Source organism: Chelmon rostratus, chromosome 15 (genome assembly GCF_017976325.1).
Source record: "Chelmon rostratus isolate fCheRos1 chromosome 15, fCheRos1.pri, whole genome shotgun sequence".
Taxonomy (NCBI): domain Eukaryota; kingdom Metazoa; phylum Chordata; class Actinopteri; order Chaetodontiformes; family Chaetodontidae; genus Chelmon; species Chelmon rostratus.
The window spans coordinates 827,501-851,810 of record NC_055672.1 but is presented as its reverse complement, the minus strand read 5'-3'; the positions used below and the strand labels follow the sequence as shown (position 1 = coordinate 851,810).

General features: G+C 48.8%; 2 protein-coding genes across 5 annotated transcripts in view; both read right to left on the bottom strand.

Moving 5' to 3' along the window:
* The window catches only part of hectd1 (HECT domain containing 1), a 30,178-nt gene extending 11,802 nt beyond the window's left edge, over positions 1–18,376 (bottom strand). Inside the window, exons 1-25 of the mRNA XM_041954128.1 lie at positions 18,181–18,376; positions 12,925–13,089; positions 12,107–12,256; positions 11,789–12,023; positions 10,120–10,347; positions 9,765–10,046; positions 9,403–9,673; positions 9,233–9,309; positions 8,817–8,915; positions 8,485–8,599; positions 6,914–7,088; positions 6,606–6,744; positions 6,237–6,407; positions 5,248–5,470; positions 4,849–5,112; positions 4,093–4,304; positions 3,848–3,994; positions 3,626–3,720; positions 3,233–3,338; positions 3,015–3,149; positions 2,765–2,904; positions 2,089–2,301; positions 1,863–1,973; positions 1,531–1,697; positions 1,260–1,436 (exon numbers count right to left, since the gene is read on the bottom strand). Coding sequence (XP_041810062.1) covers positions 1,260–1,436; positions 1,531–1,697; positions 1,863–1,973; positions 2,089–2,301; positions 2,765–2,904; positions 3,015–3,149; positions 3,233–3,338; positions 3,626–3,720; positions 3,848–3,994; positions 4,093–4,304; positions 4,849–5,112; positions 5,248–5,470; positions 6,237–6,407; positions 6,606–6,744; positions 6,914–7,088; positions 8,485–8,599; positions 8,817–8,915; positions 9,233–9,309; positions 9,403–9,673; positions 9,765–10,046; positions 10,120–10,347; positions 11,789–12,023; positions 12,107–12,246 — 3,922 coding nt within the window. The 5' untranslated portion in view covers positions 12,247–12,256; positions 12,925–13,089; positions 18,181–18,376. The remainder of the gene's footprint in view (positions 1–1,259; positions 1,437–1,530; positions 1,698–1,862; positions 1,974–2,088; positions 2,302–2,764; positions 2,905–3,014; positions 3,150–3,232; positions 3,339–3,625; positions 3,721–3,847; positions 3,995–4,092; positions 4,305–4,848; positions 5,113–5,247; positions 5,471–6,236; positions 6,408–6,605; positions 6,745–6,913; positions 7,089–8,484; positions 8,600–8,816; positions 8,916–9,232; positions 9,310–9,402; positions 9,674–9,764; positions 10,047–10,119; positions 10,348–11,788; positions 12,024–12,106; positions 12,257–12,924; positions 13,090–18,180) is intronic.
* Positions 18,377–20,366: 1,990 nt separating this feature from the next.
* heatr5a (HEAT repeat containing 5a) overlaps positions 20,367–24,310 on the bottom strand; it is a 26,316-nt gene continuing 22,372 nt past the window's right edge. For all 4 annotated transcript variants that reach the window (XM_041953772.1, XM_041953773.1, XM_041953774.1 and 1 more), the window contains 4 exons: positions 24,174–24,281; positions 23,958–24,060; positions 23,244–23,397; positions 20,367–23,055 (listed from right to left, as the gene is read on the bottom strand). In XM_041953772.1, the coding sequence (XP_041809706.1) occupies positions 22,896–23,055; positions 23,244–23,397; positions 23,958–24,060; positions 24,174–24,281 (525 nt within the window). In that variant the 3' untranslated portion in view covers positions 20,367–22,895. The remainder of the gene's footprint in view (positions 23,056–23,243; positions 23,398–23,957; positions 24,061–24,173; positions 24,282–24,310) is intronic.

Here is a 24,310-nt window from a genome sequence, read left to right as displayed (position 1 = left end):
GTGGCACAGATCCTCCACCCGTACATCCTGAAGTCTGAGTGATGCGTTTCATTTCTGCTATACTTTAAATCCTACATGAGGAGGTTTTGGTCCAGGTGGAGCGATGAGAGAGAAAATTATAAAACACAGTCACAGAAAATGACAATTGAAGCTTCAGTAGAAAATATTTCTGGCGAATGCAAAGCGTGAAAGCCACAAAGACGAAGATCAAACTGAGAAACAACAATAATCCTGGTGCATGACTTGAAATGATCATCAACAGAGCTGCTGGTGGCGTCTCCATGCGCTCAGCTGACTGACAGAACATCAGATCTGAATTAAAACACGGACACAACAGGAGGAGCAACAGGCGGGGGGGAAGAGGAGCAGAGGAGGAGGAAGGAGTGTGTGTGTGTTTGGATTGTGGTTGTGCTGACATCTTAAAGAATGTCAGACTGATGGTGTTTAATGTCAGACTCCTCCCGGCCTACAGGGATGATGTTGGTGCTGCGAGGTGAAGCCGTGACAGAGGAAAGCTCCATCGGTAATAAAACTAGTGACAGTTTTCTATGATGAAGATGAAACTAGAATGTCCAGCTTACAGTAAACGCCACGTGTGACCAACACAGACTGTCTAACAACGTTTCACACTGCAGTGGTGTGTTTGTGGCTCTGAGTGCTGCTGAAACACAGGTGACCTACACTCAGGGCTGTTCCTGAATGCATCTTTCACTGTGTGTGTGTGAGTCTGAGGTTTCCTGGGAGGGACTTCTTCTACCTGACGCTCTTCTTTCACTGTGACGGCTTTACAAACAGCCACCAGGTGTCAAATCCATCTGTTTGTGGCTTCAGCCTAAGTCTCACTATCGTTGTTTTTAATTAGCTCATTATAAGCCGAGCCGTAACGGTCACGTTAAAGGTCAGGTAGGAAAGTTCAGAGAGGAAAGGGTGAATGCAGACATGTCCCTTCCTTCTTGCTGAGTTGAGGCCTGTTTGAAGCTGATTACAGAGCACTGATGTTTTCCCTCAGTCTGTACACCCTGAGCCTCAGAGCTGAACCTGAGTTTGTGAATGTGAGCTCATGTAAATGAACAAATATCTTCCCACAGCTGACCCTGAGCGCAGAAACGTGGAGCCGGACCCCCACAGACAAAACCTGAAGACGAGAAAAGCTGTTAAACATGAAATCACGTTAAATACGACACTCGGCTGCTTCTCGAGACCCCGACCCTGTGAGCTCTCAGTTTTCAGTCCGTCCGTCCTCTCTGGACACATCTTACCGTTGTGAGCCTCCCCGGTGACGGTGCCCTCCCCGGCCGGGTTCCCGTCCTGGTCGCGCCACTTCCAGTCGATGCCGCGGACGACCCGCGCCCCCGGGACGATGTACTTCATCACCTGGGAACGGAACAGGCGGCGCTGGCGACGAAGGTTCGCCTCCGCCTCCTTCACAGCTTTACCTGAGGGGGGAGACAGAGAGAGGGGGGGTTTCTATCAAACGCGGACCCACATCAGTCCGTCTAACGTCACTGACAGAGCGGGCAACGGCCTTACCGAGCTGGTCCTCGCAGACGGCGGTGACGGTGCCGTACAGCTCGAGTCCGGACAGAGACAGGTAGTGAGTCTGACCGCTGGCGTTCTTCCCCATCTGTTTGATCCGGATGTGTCTCCACCCCTGCTTCTCCTCTTTGGACGGGTCCAGAGGCCACGTGGCCGTCGACCTGCCACACACAGTTAGATGACAGTCAGCCGCTGTGCTTCATTAATGTCACGTGACTTTGTGTCAGCGTGAAGGTTCACATCAGCCTCTCGTGTTCACTCATTTGTAGGATTAGTGGAGAATTCTGTCAAACTGTGCAGCTGATCAGTTCAGAGGATTATCGTACCCCGGTTCATTGAGGCTGCAGTCGTCTACGTGGGTGTAGAGAGTCGTCCAGTTCTGGCCGTCCTTCGACACCTGAAAGACCCAGTTCCTCAACGCGGAGCGGCCATAACCCCTGAAGGAGGAGGAAGAGAAAACGCTACATTAAATCATTTGATTTTTTCCTGTTAGCATGTTTTAAGGTGTGTGTTTATTGGCTGCTGTGTCTCAGGGTGCGTTTGTTTTATTACCTGGCGTGTCTCAAGGTGTACGCTGAGGGAATGACCCAGAGGCCCAGGTCAACGGCGAACCACGCGTTCTTGTCATCGTTAGTGTGGCAGTTGAGGGCGGAGCTATCCCGACTCAGAATGTCCTCCAACCGCCCGTAGGGGAGGTTCCGCCCCTCTGATGATGTCACCACCACCAGGCCATAGGCAGCAGGATTGACCCACTCGTAGGCCGTCCTGAGTGGGGTAGAAATGAGGTGTGGATGGGGGGAGGGGGGGTGCAAAACAGTGTTGAAAGGTGCAAATAAGAACGGTGCAATCATGCAAAAAGGCAACAATAAAAAGAATTAAAGAAAAACAAGAATATATAATCTAGCTATGGCATTCAATAAGTCTATGAATAGAGAAAAAAATGCGACATTTACCAGGTTTAATTGCCTGGAATAAAAAATAATATCATAAATCATCCGAAATCATTCAAAAATCTGCTAAATTAATTCCCTGTTTAATACCCAAAGCCAACTGCTGCAGGATGTGACATTTACGTCTTCAGTTCAAACACACACAGTGATTTCAAAATAAAAGAAATTCAAAATAAGGTGACGCCGTTAAAAGTCTTTAATCTTTTTTCAGTTTTCCTGAAACAAACCAGAGTAATAAATAATAATAAACACAGTCTGTCTGAAGCTGCTTTACTCACTTTGCGTTGGTTCCCACCCAGTAGATGATTCCATTCTCATCAAAGTCATGTTGGTGTCTGAACGTGAAGGTCTGCCCCTCCCTCAGTTTTCTCACGAAGACGAAGGACGAGCGCTCGAAGTCGTACCACTGCTTCGCCACCTGGGGGACAAAGAGGAGGAGGGGAGGTGGAACGCGTGGAGGCGGTGCCTTCGATCTCTCTGACATGTTTCTATCACAGCTACACAGATGTGTATTCAGTGTGTCCTCACCATCTTCAGCAGGTACTGCTCCAGAGACTCCACTGTGGCGAGTGGTTCCATCTTCAACATGCGGCCCGTCCGGTCGATCAGAGCCGTCTCGCCCGGCGCTCGTTCCAGACGGAACCGCAACCTCCTCGTCAAGATCTGCGAAGCACAAACGCGCTCCGTTAGGTTTGTCCTCCAGGGGACGTCGAGACCAGGCTGGACTGAGAAACACCGCGACTCACCTGCAGGTTGTATGACGACCCTGGAGTGTCGTACAGGTGCAGAGGTAGACGTTCTATGGACTCCAGGACAGCTATCAGTTTACGGATTAAGGCAACAGCTGGTCGGCTGCAAACACACACAAACAATGTTCAGGTGACAGTACTCGCAGTACTGCGTTAAAGCCACCTCACCTTCACACTCACACAGGTGTTTCGACTGACAGCTCTCAGCCTCGCTGCACCTTTCAGCGAGCACGCTCAGTTTGCTCGACCAGGACTTTGATGTGTCACATGACTGATCTGAGCCCCGCCGGCTTCTTCACCTCCACACAACTGACCAATTGCTGAGTGAAGAGGGAGGAGCTACAGAGTACTTTAACACCTGTGTGATGGGATGGCGGTTGTCGTGGTTACCTTTCGTCGTCTTCGTTCTCGCTGAAAGCCGCCTTAAAGACATTGATCCTCTCCATTAAAGGCTTACAATCATGTTTCAGGTCCAGTTCCACACTCTGCACACAGAGACAGACAGAAGAGCGTCTCAGTGACTCTCACATCTCTACAAAGAGCTGGGCCGTGTTTACAGGTGAGGACGTGATGGACCGGATGTTTGATAACGGCAGTGAAAGGAACGCTCACATTGTTGAGGACCGTGAACAGAGCCTGGACCAGGCCGCTGCTACACATCTCGTACGGAGAAATCGTGTTCTCGTCCTTCAGAACTACGATCAGGTTCTCCAGAGCAGTTTTCATCAGGTCCCTCCACGTGTTTTCTCCTTCAATGCACTGTTCACACACAGAACAGCAGAGACGAATCAGCTCACGGGTCAAAATGATCAAATCCTGGATTCATCCATTCAGCAGCAGTTTGTGTGTTCACGTACCTGTCGGTTGGTGTGAAGCTCCCAGGCCGACTCCAGCTGCGTGGAGATGTTCCTCAGGGTGACCACCACTCCTCTGGGCATGCTCTCCACGGCCTTGAAGTGATCGTCGTACAGCTCCCTCGCCATGCTCTTCACCTTCTGCTTCGTCTTCTCCAGCTTCGACTTCAGCTTCCTGCCTCGCTTCCCCGTCCAGCCCGTCACAAACTCTGAGCCTGCGCACGCACACGCACACGCGCACACACACACACAGACACACACAGACACACAATTAATCCAGATCACCAGTTCTGGTATAACTTGCTGAGTCATGATGAGCAGTGTGTTTTGAATGGACTGCAGGGACACGCTGGACCATCTGAAACTGGTTTTAACTGGAGCCGCTGACGGCTGGCGTCCTGTGTCTCGGCCCATTGGTAATTAAATCTCTTTTACGTCGTCCTGTCAGCTGATGACCAGCTGATGACCAGCTGATCCAGCTGCCGTTCTGACCGGTGAACATGTTCTGATGTTTTGTTTAAATCACAGGTGAGTCGGCGCCTCGCTGGCAGGATTTTATCTGTTTCTCTCCTGGATTTCTCTCCTGATCCTGCCTGTTACTGTTGCTCAGTGAGTAAAGCTCTCTCTCTTTGCTGTATCTGTTGTGTCATAAATCTGCTGCTGGTGTGAATTCTTTAGACTTTCACAGTTTTTTGACTTTCTGTTGATGTGTTGTGATCGTGATGCTGCAGGAAGCTGCTGGGAACAGCCGAGACGCACCCAGTGAGGTCTCCGCTGTGAAGGAGTGTTTGGTTCCTCTGTTGGACTCAAAGACGAAGCCGGGCAGGTCCTCCTTCAGGATGGTGGCCTGCTGCCCGTCCGAGTTGTGGATGGCGATCTCTCCGTCCTTCAGGCAGGTCAGAGACCAGTTTCCCACCGTCAGCTTAGTGGGACCCACACTGGACAGGATGGGCTGACTGGCCGTCACTGGTTTCACCTGACTCCTCGCCCGCTGCAGCTTCTCCAGGAACTCGCTGCGAGACTCTGAACGAGGGTGGGGGTGGGGGGGGGGGGGGACAGGAAAAGAGAGGAGGAGAGGGAGGACAGAGGAGCTCGGTCAGAGGAAGAAAACCAAAGAGAACCTGAGATGAATGATTTCACTGCGCGTGTTTTCAGTACCGGAGCTGTCCGACCCCCCCTCCGGACTTCCACTGGAGTACATGGTGGCCAGCTTCCCGTCCAGGATGAACCTGAACCAGCCGTTGGAGCCGTTCGAGAGCTCGAGCGCAGCGGCGTCCGACCAGATGTAGAGACAGTCCCTCCCTCTGATGATGGACCAGTCCTTCCAGTGGTACGGCTTCCCCTGCTGGACCTCCCTCGCGTCCTCCTGCACCTCCTCCTCCTGCAAACAGGGAGGAACAGTGCAGGTAATCAGTCACATGTTCTCACAATATTTCTAACACATGAATAAAAAGTAAATGCAAACAACTTTCCAAACACAAACTCACCAAAAAACCAAAATGAACAGAAACTGTCTGTTTGAGCCTTTTCTCATCCGACTGAAACGTCTCCAAAACTATTTCAACATGTGACTGAAACTGGTTTTTAGTCAGCATGTCAGGATGATTTCCAGACTGTTTTTAATTATTCTTCAAAACGATTGTAGACTCGACTAAAGCATGAAAAACTATTTTTATTTAGTTTCTGCGGTTTTGATTTTGTGCATTCAGAATTTTTCCTTTTAAAATTTGACAGCATGTCGTCTCAAATCTCACTTCAGCTGAACCACTGAGGACACTGCAGAGACACTACAGCACCTGATGAGCCTCGTCACACCCACACAGGTTGAAAACGAGGGACAGTCCTCAAACCACATGAAAGTTAGAGAAAATCAGAAACTCATCAGCCATCTGTAGTTCGTACCAACGTGTGAGGACACTCAGTGACGTAACGCACTCCCCGGCCTCTCACCCCCACCTCAACCATCACGACAGCCTTAACTCATTCTAACCAACTCTAAACCAGGTCTGAACCCTCAAACAGCCCACACACACACACACACACACACACACACACACACACACACACACACACACACACACACACACACACACACACACACACACACACACACACACACACACACACACACACACACACACACACACCTTCTCAGGCTTGGCTTCGTCCTCGTTCTCGTCATCAGACGCCGGTCCAGCCAGAGTGGACACCTTGTTGATGACGCCCAGTCGAGCCAGCTGGTCGAGGAAAACGTCTCCACCTTTGTCCACGAGGTCTCTGATGATCTGCAGAGCCAGGAGGTGACCGTCGTCGTCGTCCTGAAACGCAAACATTTCACTGTTTCACACCGTCTGTCGCCGTGACAACAGCTCGAAATAAAAACTGCTGACTGACTGAGCCTGAGGGTGCAGTCAGTCTGAGGTGTCTGAGGTGTGTGAGGTGTGTGAGGTGTGTGAGGTGTGTGAAGTGTGCGTGCGTGCGTGCGTGCGTGCGTGCGTGCGTGCGTGCGTGCGTACCTCCTGGTCCAGGACAGTAGCAGTGATCTCCACCAGCACTGTGGGAAGGTTGTGTCCCGTCTCACTGTCACACACCTCCTTCAGCAGGACTTCACTGCTGTAGTGAACCATCTTCCTGATCAGAGCCAGACTGGCTTTCCTAATCACACAACAAGAACACGTCCAGCTGTCATGTCAGGAGTCTTCATCACACTCAAACAGAAACACTTCCTCTTTCCACTCTGACTGTGTGGAAGGAGGTGATTTTACTCTGATTTAAAAAGGGATAGTTCAGTTTTTCCAGCTCATCACAGTCTGGACCAGGTTACCTAATAGAAGGCAGCATGGTTTGCTGAAAGGTTTGTGCAAAAACAGGCAGAAGCCTCCTCAGGTAGATGGGGGCCATCTCCGGGTCTCCTTTGGGCTCGCTGCCCTCCTCCTCCTCCTTGTTCACGTCTTTCTTCTTCTTGTCGTCGCCCTTGTTCACCGGACACATCCAGTCTCCTGCAACACACGCGGGTTTGTGTTAGCTCACAGGTGCTGAGCGAGCAGCCCCCCCCACAGTTCTGATCTGCATAATGTCAGATTGTATTTTCAGAGTGACAAGGAGCCACGAGGAAGAGGTTTCTTATTGAAAAAGAGGAAAATTAGGTGTGAAACCCCGTGAGCTGCTGACAGAAAACGAGACTAATGACGCCTCATTAAGAGTTCAAGAGGGACAAACACGACTGACAACACTCCCTCCCTCTAAATAATACCATAATGAGAAGGAGGAGGAGGAGAAGACGAAAAGAAGAAGAAGAGCAACAACAACAGTGTCCCACTACTTACACTCCAATACTATTCATTACCAGAGAGACATTCAGTGTGTCTCAGTACACAGCCTGTCAAAACCTGCAGGACGTCCAACTGCATCTTCTTCTTCTATTCTAACCCACAATCCTCTGCAGCAGCAGATCGTCACACTGACAGCACAGACTGATGAACGCTAACTGACAAATTACAGCACATTCAGGTGTAAATACTGCACATCTACAACGATCTTCAGCTGCAGACACACACACGTCGGCTTCTGATCAACAATGACCGGATAAAAGTCAACACTTGTCTGATTCACACCATCACTTTAACTGACAACGTCTGATGAGACGTAAACCTGCCAACTGCATCGATTCTGGACTTGAAAGGGACAGAAGCAGTCATTCATTTTGTGTTAAAGGATAACTTTGTTTCTTACAACCTGGACCTTATTTCTAGCATTAAATACGCCCATTTACTCCCGCAGACAACTTTGGTGGCATTTGGAGTCGTTTTGAAGAAATTAGCCCCAGAGGAGCGGCGCGTATATCCGTATAATGCGAGTACTCGGGGCATCCATGCGCAGCCTCTATATAACACATAATCTGCAGAAACTCGTTCATATTCCAATATTTAGTTATGATATGCTGGTGCTATTCCCCTCTGAGCCCGTGGTGGCATGTTATCAACATCCTGCGTCTCTAGGCAACTACCTCTGACGTGGATGATGTCATTACCGAACGCCGGGCGCTGCGAGCAGCCGGCCACGACACGGCTGACTCTGCAGCGGTCGGCTACGAATACGCAATAACGAACCACAGCTGTGCCAAACTACAGCTAAACTAGCCGACGCGCCGCTCCTCTGGGGCTAATTTCTTCAAAACGACTACAAATGCCACCAAAGTTGTCTGGGGGAGTAAATGGGCGTATTTAATGCTACAAATAAGGTCCAGGTGGTAAAAAGTTATCCTTTAAAGAGGGTCAGTGTTGCACTGGACTGCATTTCATTTTGCTTTCAATCCATTTCTCAGAGTATTTAGGTTTTGACTGACAGCCTGCAGGAAACTGGTCGGATTGCACTCACAGGTGAGTTACTACTAACCAGGCGACTGCAGTATGGCCACCACCTCGTTGTGTCCTCTCTCCCTGGCCTTGTCCAGAGGAGTTTTCCCGTCCTCGTCTCTTAGGTCAGGGTTTGCTCCATGACGCAGCAGAGTCTACACACACACACACACACACACACACACACACACACACACACACACACACACACACACACACACACACACACACACACACACACACACACACACACACACACACACACACACACACACACACACACACACGAGAAAATGTTTGGAGCTGAACTTCGACTGACGTTTCACAGAATCAGATGCTGGATTTACTCTCTGGACGTCTTCTGTGTGTTACCTTGGCTACTTGTGGCCGTCCAAAGCAGGCAGCGTAGTGTAGCGAGGATGACCTCTGACCTCTGTTGACATCTGCCCCTCTCTCACACAGAAACTCCACCTGGAACACCAACAACACACACGAGGCGGGTCGAACTCAAACCACAGCCAGGAAACGAGAATCAACACGACACAGCAGAATAATCTGGAACATTTCACTCCTACGGATTAATTCCAGTTAGTGCACAAAAAAAGCCGACCTGAGTGTTAGCATCAATCCCAACATGAGCAGAGTTTTTAGTTTCACAGACCATGAACTGAAATGTTGGACAGGATTCAGCTCTGATTCATCCTCTGGGGGTCTGCAGATTATTTCACATTAGCTCTAAATCCAAGCAGCTCGTGTGGTTTAAAGTGGAAGTTAAACTTTTTTTTTACCATTTCCTGTGTGCCAAAAGCCGAAGCCCAGTTGAGCAGCGTCTGTCCAACGTCGTCCATGAAGTTCACCTCAAAAGCTGCAACAGAAGGCGGGGGGGGGTTAGTGTCACTGAACACAAGACGAACACTGAGGAAGCGGCCTCTGCGGGCTCAGGTGTTCTCAGTCTGACCTCCGGTGTCGATGGCGTCGATCAGAGCGTCCGTGTCTTTGCTGCGGATACAGTCGATGAGCTGTCGGTGCGACCTCTCCCCCGAACTGTCCAGGCGTCGCAGGCCGGGGATCCGACCCGTCGACCCCGCCGTGGATTTGGGCAGCGCCTTTCGTCCCTCAAACAGAAGCACCAGCAGGAGGTCCACCAGCCGCATGGTGTCCAGCACGCAGCGCTCGTCCCCTCCCAGAGCGGACTCCATCGAGTCGGGCAGCGCCGAACGCAACAGGTCCTGAAGGTGGAGGAGATCGTATCAGATGTCGAGCGTCTGTCAAATCTAAAGAAACGTTTAAAATCTGCACGATTCTTCCAGAGCGACTTACATGTGTGACGAGCGGCGAGCCCCGGCACAGAGTGGACAGCAGGCTGACGATGGTCGACACCTGGTTGCTCAGTTTAGAGTCCGGGGCCGAGGGGGCGGCGCCGGTCGAGGTCCGGCCGGGTTTACAGGAAGAGGCGGGGCCCGACGCCGCGCCGCCGGCGGCTGCCATGCGGGACAGCAGCTCCTCCGTCAGGCCGTGTTTGGCTAAAGGGGCGGGGTCCACGCCGCGGCGAGTGAACCTGTCGGCCAACGAGGCGAAGCAGCGCAGAGCGCCGTCTGACACCTGGGGGGCGGGAAGTGGTTACTTCTACTGAGAAACCAGCCGCTGAAAAACAAACGGTCGGCGTCGTGGTTACCTGGTGGTCTTCGTGTTTGAGGAGGCTGGACAGAGACTCGACGCAGGTCTCCAGAGACGAGTCCTGAGGCTCCATCTTGCTGCAGAGCCGGGACACCACGGCCATGGCCGAGTGCAGAGTGTCTTTATGCACCAGGTGACCGCTGTCTCTGATGAAGCTCAGCACACAGTTCAGACCGCCAGCCTCGAACACGGCGCCAGACTCCCTGGTACAGATCAGCTCCAGCACCTGGAACACAAACACGTGATGACTGATCTCCACCTTTCTGTGCCTCCGAGTCACATGTCAAACCTGAAGAAGCTCAACATGAAGTAAAAGAGTAAGTTAATTTAAACAGAAGATCCTTGTGCTCAAAAAGAGGATTCACTCTCAGTGAAGAACCTTGGAGCTCTAATCTGCCTCTATACCTGCCAAAGAGCAGTGATTCCTAACACGTCTCTGGGGGTCATCAGGTGGATACCTCCCTTCAACGGTGTTTCGCCTACTTAGTCCCACTACACCTCCAGGAGGCTAGGCGGTGAACTCCGGCGTCCCAGAGTCACCCCCCCAGTTCACACTGCTCCTACACAATCCAAACAGCACTGCCACGTTCAACTGACCCAGAGATGCTCCAGGTAGTGGCCAGTACAGATGCTACCATTAGCTAATGCTAATGCTAACCGCTAACTGCTAACTGCTAAGAAGAACAGGCTCATGCTGTGTCACAGTTCCTTGAATTAACAAGAAAGTTTGAAATGGACGAACGCTCACGTCCTCAAAGACACAAAGAAGAGAAAATATACAGTGTTCATATTTCACATCGACCATTAGTGAGCAAACGTTGGAAAAATGAAAATAACACGAGATCAAACAGCACCTGACAACATAAAAATAGAAGAAGTGATGGAGAAACAGCATCTTTCAGATCAGTCCTGAGACACGAGACACAAACAGACTGGAGCCTGAACAGAGAACTCCACTGTCCTGTGATGTGTATTAATAAACGTCTGGCTGTGGGCTCCTGCCTGCGCTGCGGCTCCGCTCCAAAACCAGGAGCTGATCTCTGATCAGTTACCATCGTCATGTCGGGGCTCAGTTAACCTCCTGCTACCTGCCTCCCCAGGATGAAAACAGACAGAAACACTGCAGACAAACGAGACTCTGACGAGGTTTCACTGAACCGAACGCAGCTCAGCCGTGAGACCCCGACGACGAAGCCTCGAGCGACACGATGACGAGATGAAAATGCCGTCACCAGGAAGAGGAAGTTCTGCATGGAATCAACCTTTCACCTGAGACTGAAATGACGACACTGAGCGCTGTTTCCACGGTTACCTGGCGATCGATGAGACGGAGGATAACATGACAGAGAACTTCCCACAGCTGTAAGAACCTCCTGCATCGTGGTGAACATTCAACCTCACTGATCTTCAGACTGGACTGAGTCATGTGTCCTCTCACCTGAACCTGAACCTGAACACCTCAGCACCTTCTCCTGTTCTACTGCAGAGTGTTTTTGGTCCTGAAGCCCAGAAAACACTGCAGAAACCCTTTACTCTCAGACTTAAGTGTGATTCTACAGTTAAATGGAAGAAGTCTCAGACCAGTAGTTTGCTAGTCTGGAATTAAATATTATAATCTACAGAAAATATCATTTATTCTTATCGTGAGCCTCCTTTTGTCCTCCTACCTTGACACACTGCTCCGCCAGGTCCCTGCTGGTCCTGTTGTTGAGCTCCACCACCACCAGCCGGTTGCACAGCGCCTTGATGGCCCCGTCCACTCCCACGATCCTCCGGGTGCACTCCGCGGACACGTCCAGGTAGTAGGTGATGGCTCTGGCCGTGACCTCCAGCACGTTATCTGGGGCACTCTCGTCCAGGAAGATCTTACAGAGGGCCGGGAGGAACGTCCGAGGAGGACAACTGGAGCGGAGACATGAGGAGGAGAGAGACGGTCAGCGCGTCCTTCAGAGCGCCGGCTGAGCGATCAAAAACTGAAAACTCACGTCTCGAAGCAGCGGTCCACGTTGTCGGACATGAGCAGCAGCATGCAGAGCTGCTCCAGAGCGATGAGCTGCATGTCGCGCTCGTCGCCCTGACCCATCTGCAGCCACTCCAGCAGGGTGTCCGGGTCCACGTCGGCCATGATGGCTAGCCTAAAGGGACAGAAGCATACAGAGCGTGCACAAAGCTCAGCAGCAGTACGTGTTTCCAGTTATTTAAATGACTAATATACCCTCTGTGTGCTGGGAAACACAGAGTGTGCAGCGCTTTTGCTACGTGTGGATGTTTAATGCATTATAGCCTCAATAAATGATTTCATTTTAGAAAACAACGCCTGTTCCTGCTGATGCATTGACAAACTGTGATGAAGATGAGTCTTTATTCCATGAAAAAACAGACAAACACTGCTTTATTGAACTAAAACAGCAGTGCCCTGTTGAGTTTCTGTTGAATAAAAATTGCTAAATTAGACTAAAACTCACATGGACTCAGTGAAAGGCCAGATAAAATATCCCCACAAACAGGTGAGTGCATTAGAAATCAGAGTCACGTGTCCTGGTCCTTCCTACCTGACGACCTGAGCTGGGATAAGCTGACAAGCAGGTTCAGCTACTAGAAAACAGCTTCACGCTGCCAGAAAGCCTTCCAGGTGACCTCTCACCTCACTTTTGAGTTCATGCTCTCCACCTGCCCAGATCTGAGCTGCAGATATTTGGTTCATGAGGTCTAACAACACAAAGCTCCTGATGAACGGTGGAGAACAAACACGGGACCGCAGGTATTTCAAATGATCTGACACCTGCATCACCTGACCTCTCACCTGGCTCCCTGTTGGCTGCCTGCTCTGGCTCAGCGCCCAATCACTGCTCAAAGTTCTGTCGCTGTTTGGGACTCATCCAACCAACCGGACGGAGGGAGAGAGGAAGGACAGACGAGGAGGAAGTCTTACTCTCACAGGGGTTTCTGGGACATGTAGTCTCTTCACCTGCAAACAGAACACGGGAAGAAGTGAAGGTCACATTTAAATAACTGACATCACAACTTCACGACCGCATTAAAACAAGAATTTAAATGAAGTTATCACTTAATCATTGTGTATTCAGGGCAGTGGATAATTCCTGGATGACCACAGCTGCTTTTTGGATCCAGTTCCAACTTGGTAAAGTTGCATCAAGCCCACAATTAAATACCCACAATTCATTGAGGTCTACGGACAACAAGTCCAGCATCTCTCTGACTCGACACACAAACACGTGCTGCACTCACTCAGCGACACCGCCGTCAACAAGACTGTTTCCCTGTCCTTACAGCACAGGGAAGCAGAGTCAGTGAGTGTGTGGAAGCTCTGCGCCCGTTCAGCTCTGCAGGATCTTGGTGGTTTAGGTTTAATACTGAGCGTCTTATGTTTAATGTGTTTTCACCCCCCCAAACCAACGACCTAAAAACATTTGGCATGGAACAGTTCCTGCACAACTGCATCCCATCTCATCTGTAAAGGGGGGGTGCATAATCCCTGGGTGACAGGCCAGGTGCCAGAGCTTTCCAGGTAGACTTTACGTTGCTCGCACGGAGAGACGTACGCCTAATTAGAGAGCATCGGGGGGGCTCGTTTAGTTCAAAGCACGCTGAGCAGAAGAAAAGTACAGACCAGAACGAGCTGGAGAAGATTACAACCTGTAATCATTTTCTGTGACTGTGAAACCTCCTCAGTGCCGCCACGCGCGCGCACGCACACACACACACACACACACACACACACACACACACACACACACACACACACACACACACACACACACACACACACACACACACACACACACACACACACACACACACACACACACACACACACACACACACACACACACACACACACACACACACACACACGCTGCGGTTTAGTTTTTGTTTTTGTGTGTGTGTGTGCGTGCGTGTGCGTGCGTGAGGAAGTTCAGGCTCTGACGAGCTAATTTAGCTCCATGTTGTCGTCACAGACAAACGAGCTCCACAGGGACTGAACTCTGATGTGGTTTTCCCTTCAAGCAGAGCTGCGGCTAATCGGTTAGCTCGCAGCTTTTACTCGCCGCCTTCGGTCTGACAGTCAGGCGGCGTTCAGAACTTCCAGTCGACTGGAATCAGCCGACGTGCAAATGTGAAGCACCTCGGTGTGAAAAGCTGGTGTTCAGGTGACAGTCAGAGGCAGGAGGATAACGAGCGTGACGAGCTTTCAGTGAAGGTGATAACAGACCGGCACTCAGACGGGGAACCAGACCAGGTACAGTGAATAATGCACTGTCAGCGAAAAAGAAATCAATGTTAAAAAAAAATCTATCTGGGCGAGGGGAATGTGGTTTGGCAGGTCGCCCAAATAAATGATGCCTGACATCTGACTGTCCTTCGTTTCCAGGGTTAACATTGCTGTTTCTACGACACAGATAATAACAGAAGCAATAAGGTCACATTTGGTTGAGATCTCAAAAGAAACTTGTGTTAAAAGTTGCATAAACTCTTGACATAACACGCAACTGGCAGGTCAGGAGGATTCAGGGAGCTAAAAACAAGGTCAGAGTCCAGATGAGGCCGACGATCCTCAGTGTGTGTGCAGCATCTGTGGGATACATGCAGAAAAGCGTCCCTCCGACACCACGCCTGGCCTTCTCAGGTGACATTAAAACTACAGAAGAGAAACATCAGACCTGCTTCAGTCTGTTTCAATCATTTTAACTCCAAGTTCACAGCGTCCTCACATCTGCCTCTGAGTGCTCAGCAGCTGGAAAAGGCTCGTCAGCTAGCTGCTGTTCTCAGCAGCACCGGTGACGAGTTTCTCTCTGTTCTATGTGTTTTAGTTTAATATTAATGGACAATTACCAGATTTCTTCGATCTCCAACATATCTATATTAGCACCAAAAATCTGATATACGTCTCGCTAAATTAGCAATGCTACTGAAACGCAGCCTCGAGATGCCTTCAGCTGTCTGCGTCTGTCTCGTGAGCCCCCCCCCCACCGGCTGATCTGCATATCAACATCCAGTCACAATGCTGGGAGGACAGAGATAACAGGAATGTTTTTTAATATCTGTAATCAGCTGCTATGATCCAGATACCATTCACCTGATTCAGGCTAACTGTTACTTTCATCATCAAACATCTGATCATCGTGTTGATTGATTTGTTCTGGTCTAGAAACCATCATCAAAGTCCCGTAGAGGCCAAGGTGATGTCATTAAATGTCTTGTTTTGTCAGACCAACAGTTTAAAACCCAAAGATATTCAGTTTAAGGTAATTCAGGATCTACGACACAGGAAAGTCTTCACGTTAGAGAACCTGGACCCAGTTTGGTTCTGCTGGTTCGTGGTTCCTGCTGACTGAAGTGATTGGCTGCAGGATGAACCGCCGCGACTACCTGGCGCAGCTCTACACGTGTTCATATCCAGGTGGGGGTGTTGTCAAAGGGCCTCGCTGCTCACATTTGTCCTGACTCTCCACAGTACGGGGGGGGGGGGGGGGGGGCCCTGCAGCACAGCATGGCCCTGCAGCACAGCATCCCGGGAGTCCGATGGGTCCGGGCTAAGTTGATTAGAGCCTAATTTGATGCCAACCGGTCTGTCTGTCTGTCTGTCTGTCTGTCTGTCTGTCTGACTGTCTGACTGACTGACTGTCTGTCTGACTGAGTAGAAACAGGCTGTGCAGGACAGATCCTCTTATCACCAGATTAATCATCACAACTTGCCAGAGAGCGTCCTGACCTGCTCTCCCTGCCCCCCCCTCAGGCCCAGGGCGAGCTCAGCAGGACTGTGAGAGGCTGAGACACCACAGTCAGAGTCCCCTGAACCCCTCACAGTGTCCCGAGTCCACGTTCTGAGTCTCCTCCTCAGCCCTTTCAAGTCGGTTCAGTGCTGATTTAAGGGAACAATGGGGTCACTTCACAACACCGAGGCTCCTGAAACACACCGATTCAATCACAACGAGCCTCGAGCACCACCGGCAGCACAGACACGATCCGGAAACTGAGTTCAGACACACACCTCGCAGATTCATGCAGCTGAGCTAGAAAACCGCTAAAGGCCAACATTTGTCTGTTGATGCCGTTTGATTCAGGATGTTTATGTTCAGTCAACGCTTCACGTGATGGAGAGAAATTATTACAGTAATGAAAGTACAAACAAAGTGTGAGCTGAGGTTTCCACTGTCTGAATCAGGGCGCCATCACAGATGTTTCTCTCTCCTGATACTGAAGCCAACACCTCTAACCAAGTCCTAATGCAACAACAGAGCCCTTTACCCCGAACACAAACTCTGTATTATATGTGAAAGTCTTTGGGATCGTTTTAGAGTTAGATGGCATCCGGACACGTCTTCCTGTGGCTCTACAATAGAGTCAGCTGCCTCCTTCACTAAATTAATGTACCTGAATCTTATGATGAGGATACTTTAATATGGATCATTCACATGATCAACAACACCTGATGTCTGTGGTGGATCAGAACGCACCGATCTGATCCACCAGCTTTACTGTGTGACATCTCCACGCGACAGAGATCCAGTCTGAATTCCTACAAACACTACAATGGGACGAGCTTTACTTAATTAACAAGGCCTGCAACTAACAACTACATGCATTAGGCATCACCTGCTGATTTAACTTCAATTCATCAAAAGGATTATAGAGAAAACAGTGAAAATGCACGTTAAATTCCTAAAAAAGTGCCGTCTTCAGATAAACAGACGCTGACAAACGAACCTGCTGACCCAAACACTGATTATTACAAATCTGCTTTATTTGATTAATCAAATGTTCAGCTCCATGATTAACCCTCACATCAGGAGACAAATGTGTGGCTGATTAACTCATCAGTCACAGGTCGACTGTAAATTCAATCTCTTCATGGATTGCTCAGACTAATTAACACTAAATTAACATCACGTGACAGTATAGAAACGTATAGACAGATGTTATAAGACAAAGTTATACTTTCAAGCCCGCGTGGACAAGAAGTCCTTAAAGTTCTCAGATAAAACCACAAATCTTAACGTCTACGTTTGACCTACATCCGGGAGACGGAGGAGGATCGTGTGACATGATAGAAAGCTCCAGTACAGCTGACGGGTGGGCCCGACTTACTGTTTGGTTAATTTAATAAAGTTGGACATTATTCAAGAGTAAGAAGAAGAAATAAGTTGCAGCCGTTGTGTAAATCCTCTGGTACTCGTGATGGTTTTTCCGTGCTCTTCTGCTCTCCGTGAACAAACTCTTTGTTTGTGACTTCAAACTTGTACAACGTCAGAAAGTCGACCACAAACGGAGCTGCTACGAGTTAAATTACACGATCAGCCATAGCTGACAAAGCTAGCTGTGTGACCCCAAGTTTCATCATCTAGCCGGGTCACAAGGAGCCTGATTATTTCATCAGACACACATCAACGTAAGAGGATATAGCAGGGATACGTTACTAGGCTTCTAGCTAGCTGCCCAGACGGGTACACGGCTTTTATGGCCAACTTACATAGAGTTGCTGCCAGTTTCTGAGCATTAGCGGTTAGCTTCACTTAGAGAAGGCTTGCTAACCTGACGCTGATTAGCAACTGCGATGTTGTCAGGCCTGTAAAACAAACGGAAACTCACAGAAAATATCATACACATATAACCAGGATCCCAACAGTGTTAGACGAGGTTACGTGTTAGTTTGTTACCCAGCACAGAAATTAATTACAAGCCACGAAACCCGGCCACTGTTAGCCGGCTAGCACCACGCTAGCTACTACAAGCGTTAACGTTAGCAAAGACGGCAGCGTCCTCGGGTTTCTGTGATAAAACCGCATTTGTAACCAACAGGAAACCCTCGCTACTAAACTGCCATGTGTACAAACACAAACGTTTCCAAGGTTTACGTATTTCAAGAGTAGCGTTAATGCCCACTCAGTCAGCTAACTGTATCCGCGGCCTCGGAATCCAAACGCGAACCGCGGTACTCGAGTTCCGGGAGAGCCGAAAGGCCGCAGCACAGCTGCGGACACCAACGACAAGCGACACCGACCCGGGCTCGCTTTTACCTGCGGGGTGAGCCACTCACCGTTTTTTCTTTTCGGCACAGAGACGATCAGCAGAGGTTTGGAACAGTTTCTTCTAGGTCCGACTGAAGGGTGAAGAGCTGCGTCTGTCGCCGATGCCGGGAGTTAAATCAAGGCGTTCCCATTTCTTCGGAACGGGTCTAAAAAGGTCAGAGTGGACGGCGAGGCGATAAACCGAACAGACCGGACTGAAATGGAGAGCTGAGCCGACTGCCACTGCCGCGTTCACACGCTGCCTCTGAGCTCGGAAATACGAGACGTTCATTATTTGACATGAATTCTTTTTCTATTTTTTCCTTCTGGTTTTATCGTATTGAGTTATTATTGTGCGTGTGTATTGTACCAGTCATTTGTATAAATATATGCTTGTGCTGTGTTGTGTGAATGGTGTGAAAATTAATAGCAAAGTTGGTCAAATAATATCAAGTACGAAAAATGTAGTTAACAAACTAATAAATAACTTTTTGCAGTCTAGTGAAAATAAAAAATTACTTTTCTACAATAAACGAAGTATTTTTATAGGGTTGGGGTTCATATACGTCAGACTAAATTTGGTTTTAACACAAATAGCAAAACATTTCTATGGAAGTAGTTTCAGTTAAATCAATTAAAAAAAACGTGTAAGTATCAGGACCAGTGTTTCCTACTGGTTGATGAATTACACAAGGCAAATCAGGCATTTATTCACCTTCATGTATTATGATCTTTACCGCATGAACTGTAATCCATAATGTTATACAGATGTTGCACCTTTTATGGGCTTTGTTCACTTTTTTGTGATAGGATAACACTGATATGTTATGACAGTGGAGTATAATATGCATCTGTTGTTAGCCCTGGAAACAGCCTTCATTTTATTTGTTACAAAATCAAAATTACTTCATCACGATTCATCTTGAAAATAGAGGATTTTACGATAGTGCTTGAAGGCAGCATCCGGAGGCGACGCAGCTGACGCCAGGGGGCGCTGCAACACGTTCTCACGGCTCAGAGACAAAGTTTTTCAGAGTTTCACAATACAAACAACACGGAGGAAGTCAGCTGGGACATATATTTGAAAGTGTTTGTATATTTTTTGTACTTGTCACATATTTTTCTAATTATATTTCTAATCGAGAGCGCAGCAGTCTGTCTGTCATTTGAACTCTTCTTTAATTAGCTCACCTGAGTATTTCTGGTTTTCCTCCACTGCATTAAACAGCAAAATGTTGGACTTTTCTTCCTATACATTTATCTGAAGGCTGCAGACCGGACTCACATTTCACCATCAGATAAGATCCTAACATGTCGAGCAGTGGTTCGGTTTAAGGTCTGCTCATTTTGTGACATGAAATTATTTCTTTATTTTTTAATCTTCATGAATTAAAGCCGTTTTTTCTTCAGGTAATAAAACTTGCAAACAGATCAGAAAATCATTAAGTCAGGTTATTTTGTATGTGAAATAGTTTGTAAAAAAATAAAAAAAAAAAAACATGACCTGAAAATCACAATAAATTCAGTGTTTATTGATTTTTCTTGCGAGGTTTTCAGCCTCACGGTCGCCGCAGCTCCGTGGACGATGACGTCATCTGTCGCTGTGATCCACACTGAAGTATCTCAACAAACACTGGATGGATTGTTAACGTGATGTGATCCCCAGAGGATGAACCCTCCTGGCTGGTGATCCTCTGACCTTCCCTCTAGCGCCACCATGAGGTTGACACATGTCATTTTTAATAGATCATATCAACTGCTGGATGATTGTGATGAAATGTTCAGACGTTCATGTTCCCTCAGGATGAACGATAATAACCTCATTGATCCTCTGACTCTTCATCTAGCGCCACCATGAGGTCAACATGAGAATGTGTCCGACACTTTAGTTTCCGATCAAACACCTTCAGAACTGATGACTTATGACATCAGACTCAGCTGCCAATTAATAAATGTTAGCATGCTAACATGCTAAACTAAGATGGTGTGCGTGGTAACCATGGTACCTGCTGAACAGCGGCGTGTTAGCGCCCCCCGCAGAGCTGCCAGCATTACTGTGACCGCTCACCTGGTTCAAAGGATGAAACTCTAGAAACGTCTCTACCTGAAAACTGCAGAGAAAAACACGTAAACCTTCATCTCGTCACACGTCGGGGGGGTTCGTTCACGCGATGAAGACGAATAAAGAAAACTGGAAACTGAGTTTGAAGAAAAACAGGTTTTATTCACTCACCGCTGTTAGAAAACAACATGTTACCTCATTCATTCAGGTCACACCTGTACAGGTCACAGAGCAGCCGCCAGGTGAGCTCCCACACAGCAGGTGTGTGTGTGTGTGTGTGTGTGTGTGTGTGTGTGGCAGAGAGAAGCACACAGCTCACCTGGCTCATACACTTATTGCAGGTAAATCTTTAGTGTTTTTGTCTGTTAGAAATGTTTTTATTCTTCTCTGATATGAACATTCACATTCGCAGAAAATAAAAGTCCTTTAAAATCATTCTTTCCGCTTCCTGTCTGCTTGGACATGACGTGGTGGATGTTGTGACGTGGTGGTCGCCACGTCGTGACGCTGTACTGCTGTTCAGCTGAAGTGCTGAAGACACTTGTCCCTTCCAGGCCACCGTAACTGATTACAATCAAAGAGTCATCAGCTCGTGTTTTTATTTGACAAGATTAAACCCAACAAATCATCGCTTTACTAAAAAATCTCATTCATTTTCCGAGCTCCTCTCCATCACTGACATTCACTGAAGGGTCAGAGGAAGACGAGTCCTCGTGACCTTTGACCTCTGTTCATTGTTAAAATGAACACAGAGCTTATTATACCGCAGACTCGACACGAAGATGACGAAGATGACTTCAAAATAAAAGCCTCAGAGTGAACGTTTCCTCTCCCTGACAGACCTGATCAAACAGCACAGACGCTGTGAGCGCTGCTGTACCTGCACAGCCCAGGCGGGTGGAGTCAAGGTCTCAGAGAAGCCTCAGAATGCTTCCCTGTGATTGGTCGTCCACTGCAGGTACTGCACAGGTGTCGAGACCAAAGTCTGTTCTGATAATTAAACTGAACTTTTTACTTTTAGTTTATTTAAATCAACAGAAAAAAATCTGACTCGCAGCAGCGCGTCCTCGGCTCCTCGGTGTCTGGTGCTGCGCCGCCATGACAACGTGTCACATGTCGAGGTCATGTTATTTATTACTTCCTTTAAGCATCTAAAAACACTCTGTGACACTTTACGCTTGTAAAAGAATACTGTGACTAACGACTAGTTTCTCTTTAAACATTTTGAACAGGTGGACGAAAGATTTTGACTTTTTCCAAATTGACTTCTATACTTAGAATATTAATTATATTCTATAACGTCTTCTTCTTATTTACTAATTAAAAGTTAATCCTTCAGTTGAAATGTAATGCCCTGTGTGTGTGTGTGTGTGTGTGTGTGTGTGTGTGTGTGTGTGTGTTAATGAAAACGCAGCATCTTCAGCTTCTCTCCTCTGTTCTATAAAAACATCGGTTGAACTTGAGCTCGTTCGTGTTCTCGTCTGATTCTGGATGGAGACGTTTGGACTGATCGTCACAGACGGTCAGGGCTGCTGCAGCTTCCTGTTTGTACACGTGTTTCTGATGTGAAACGTGAAGCCGTCGCAGCTGATCTCAGCGCAGCCGAAAGCTGTCCACTGGTAGAACCGAAGCAGCTGTTTTTACCAGTTAATGAACATCTGGAGAAACAGGAAACAACCATTCTGCTTCGATTTCCTCCTCTTATCAATAAATCATCAATATCTCTGATCACTGCTGATGGTTCAACAAATCCTCCGTCAGCTGTCACTTCATCTCACTGCAGAGCTGAAACAATCAGCTGATAATCAATCACTGATGATGATGATCGGCTCTGGTTAACGTCCATTAACATCAGAGAAGAAGAACAAACTCGTTCAACATGTCCTCAAATCAGCCTTTATGCTGCGTTCAGGGACACTCAGTAACTGGAAGCACTGCCGGTCAGTTTTCTTCGGCAGCTGAATCTCATGTTTCACGTGTTTGGCTGCAAACCTTCTGACCTGATTCATCAAACGGCGTTTCTCGTGTGACAAAACAGGCGATCCAATGAGCGCCGCGGCGGGCTAACGATTAGCCAATCAGTGCCATGGGCGGGACTACTGCCGTGAGGAGCAACAACGACAGGGCTGGACGCTGCCGTCAGACCCTTTCTTCAACCGACGTCGTAGTTTTTACTTCAAGCTTCAAACATCTGTTGCCATGGCGACACATCAGAGTTTAGAGCGAGGCAGACGCGTCGGTCTCTGATGATCGAGCACGGAGAATTGGCGAGAGCGGACTAAACGTGAGGCCGCGGATGAAAACGAGTTGATGGTTCGTTCTAATCTGACTGATGGCGTAGTACCACGGAGACGAAGTGACAGCTGAGACTTTCTGTGGAGACGGAATCTGGAGCAGAACAGGAAGTAGTTTAAACCATCAGAACTGGATCAGAGGAACACACCGCCATGTTGGATCCGCCATGATGACGCCACAGATTGTCGCCCTGAACGTTAAACATTCAGCCAGAATTCATGAAAGAGGAAGTGATGTCACAATAAAACTTTCTTCCAACGTGGCGGCGTGTCCGTCTCACCGCTTGATTTGTTCTTCATGCTACCGTTCAGATTCTCAGACGACAGAGGGTCCATTTGTCCGAGGGGACAGTGAAAGCACCGTAACGCGCCGCCACGGTGAGCCATCTTACAGGAAGTTGGTTTTCAGCGTGATGCTGGGGGAGGACTTGGCGGCACTGCGGCCGGCGGCGTTAGCGCTGCTAGCTTTAGCATTCAGGCTCTCCTGGTTTCCTTTGACGGCGGCTTCCAGGCGAGACTTCAGGTGAGGAGACGACGCGATGAGAGACCTGAAGGAGGCAGAGACACAGAATCCATCCTGACCCACGACTCCAAATACAGATTTACATACAGATTCATCACGGTGAGGTGATGAAGATGAGCTGTCAAACTGATCAGTGCAGAGACTCAAACAGGACTGACGTGGTCCGGATGATTAGCTCTTGATGCTAAACGCTAACGGTGTAACGCGCGGTACCTGAAGACGGCTGAGTGCTGGGGGCTGAGACGCATCAGGTCCTTGAGCGCCGCCTCATGGAGAGACCGGGACGCCGCGGGGGCCGAGGCCAGAGCGTTTTCATCCAGGAGGAAGGAGATGAGGAGGGGCAACAAGATGGCCGCCAGCTGAGGACCTGAGGGTCAGAAAACGTGACGTCAGTAATAATAATAATAATAATACATCATCATTTATCAGTTGATTTATATTCTAGACTCTACCCTGAAGTACTACACAGACATACTCAGGCACAGTACAAGTACCTCAAAACTGTATTTAAACTGTAAATAAGTTACTTCACTGAACTTTTCCCAAAGATTTTTTTTTTTGGCTCAATAACTGGAAATGATGTGCGAGTGCCGTCCGCTCGTCCAGATGGTGGCGCTGTGACTAAGACCCGAAGCCTCACCTGTCCCACCGAAAGCCTCGTGGACCACAACAGTCCACCATTAATATGAAGAGACTCTGACTGGATTTTGACTTCGTGGGACTGAGATCCACATTTCTATTAAAACTGAGCGGGGGGGGGGGGGGGGGGGGCAAACATGGCCGCCGTTAACCAATGAAGTTCACAAGGGGCGGGGCTTAGCAGGAAAAAGGACAGGACTTGGTAACAAGTTGTCCAATCATCATAAATCGCTGCGTTCAGCCTCACTGCTGAGACTCTACTGGTCCTCGGTCCCGTCCCGGACTCACGCTGTGACTCGTCCGCAGCCTGGACCACGGCCTCCATGGCTCGGACCCCCTCCAGGACGCTCAGCAGCTCCTCTGGACTCTGAGGACGACTCCTCTCCACCTTCTGAGGAATAAACACGTTATTTGTTAGTTTCAGGTCTGATGTCTCGTTGCAGAAACACAAACTGCAGGTGATGAAGCCTGAAGCGGACTCTGAGTCCAGGTGCAGTGCAGTACCTGGAGGAATCGGACCAGCGGCGGTGCGAGCGCCCGGATGAACGGGACGGCCACGGCGGGCGGCGCCTGGAACACTGACGTCAACAGCTGATAACAGCGACTCACGACCTGCAACAGAGACGAGCTTCGTCAGATCA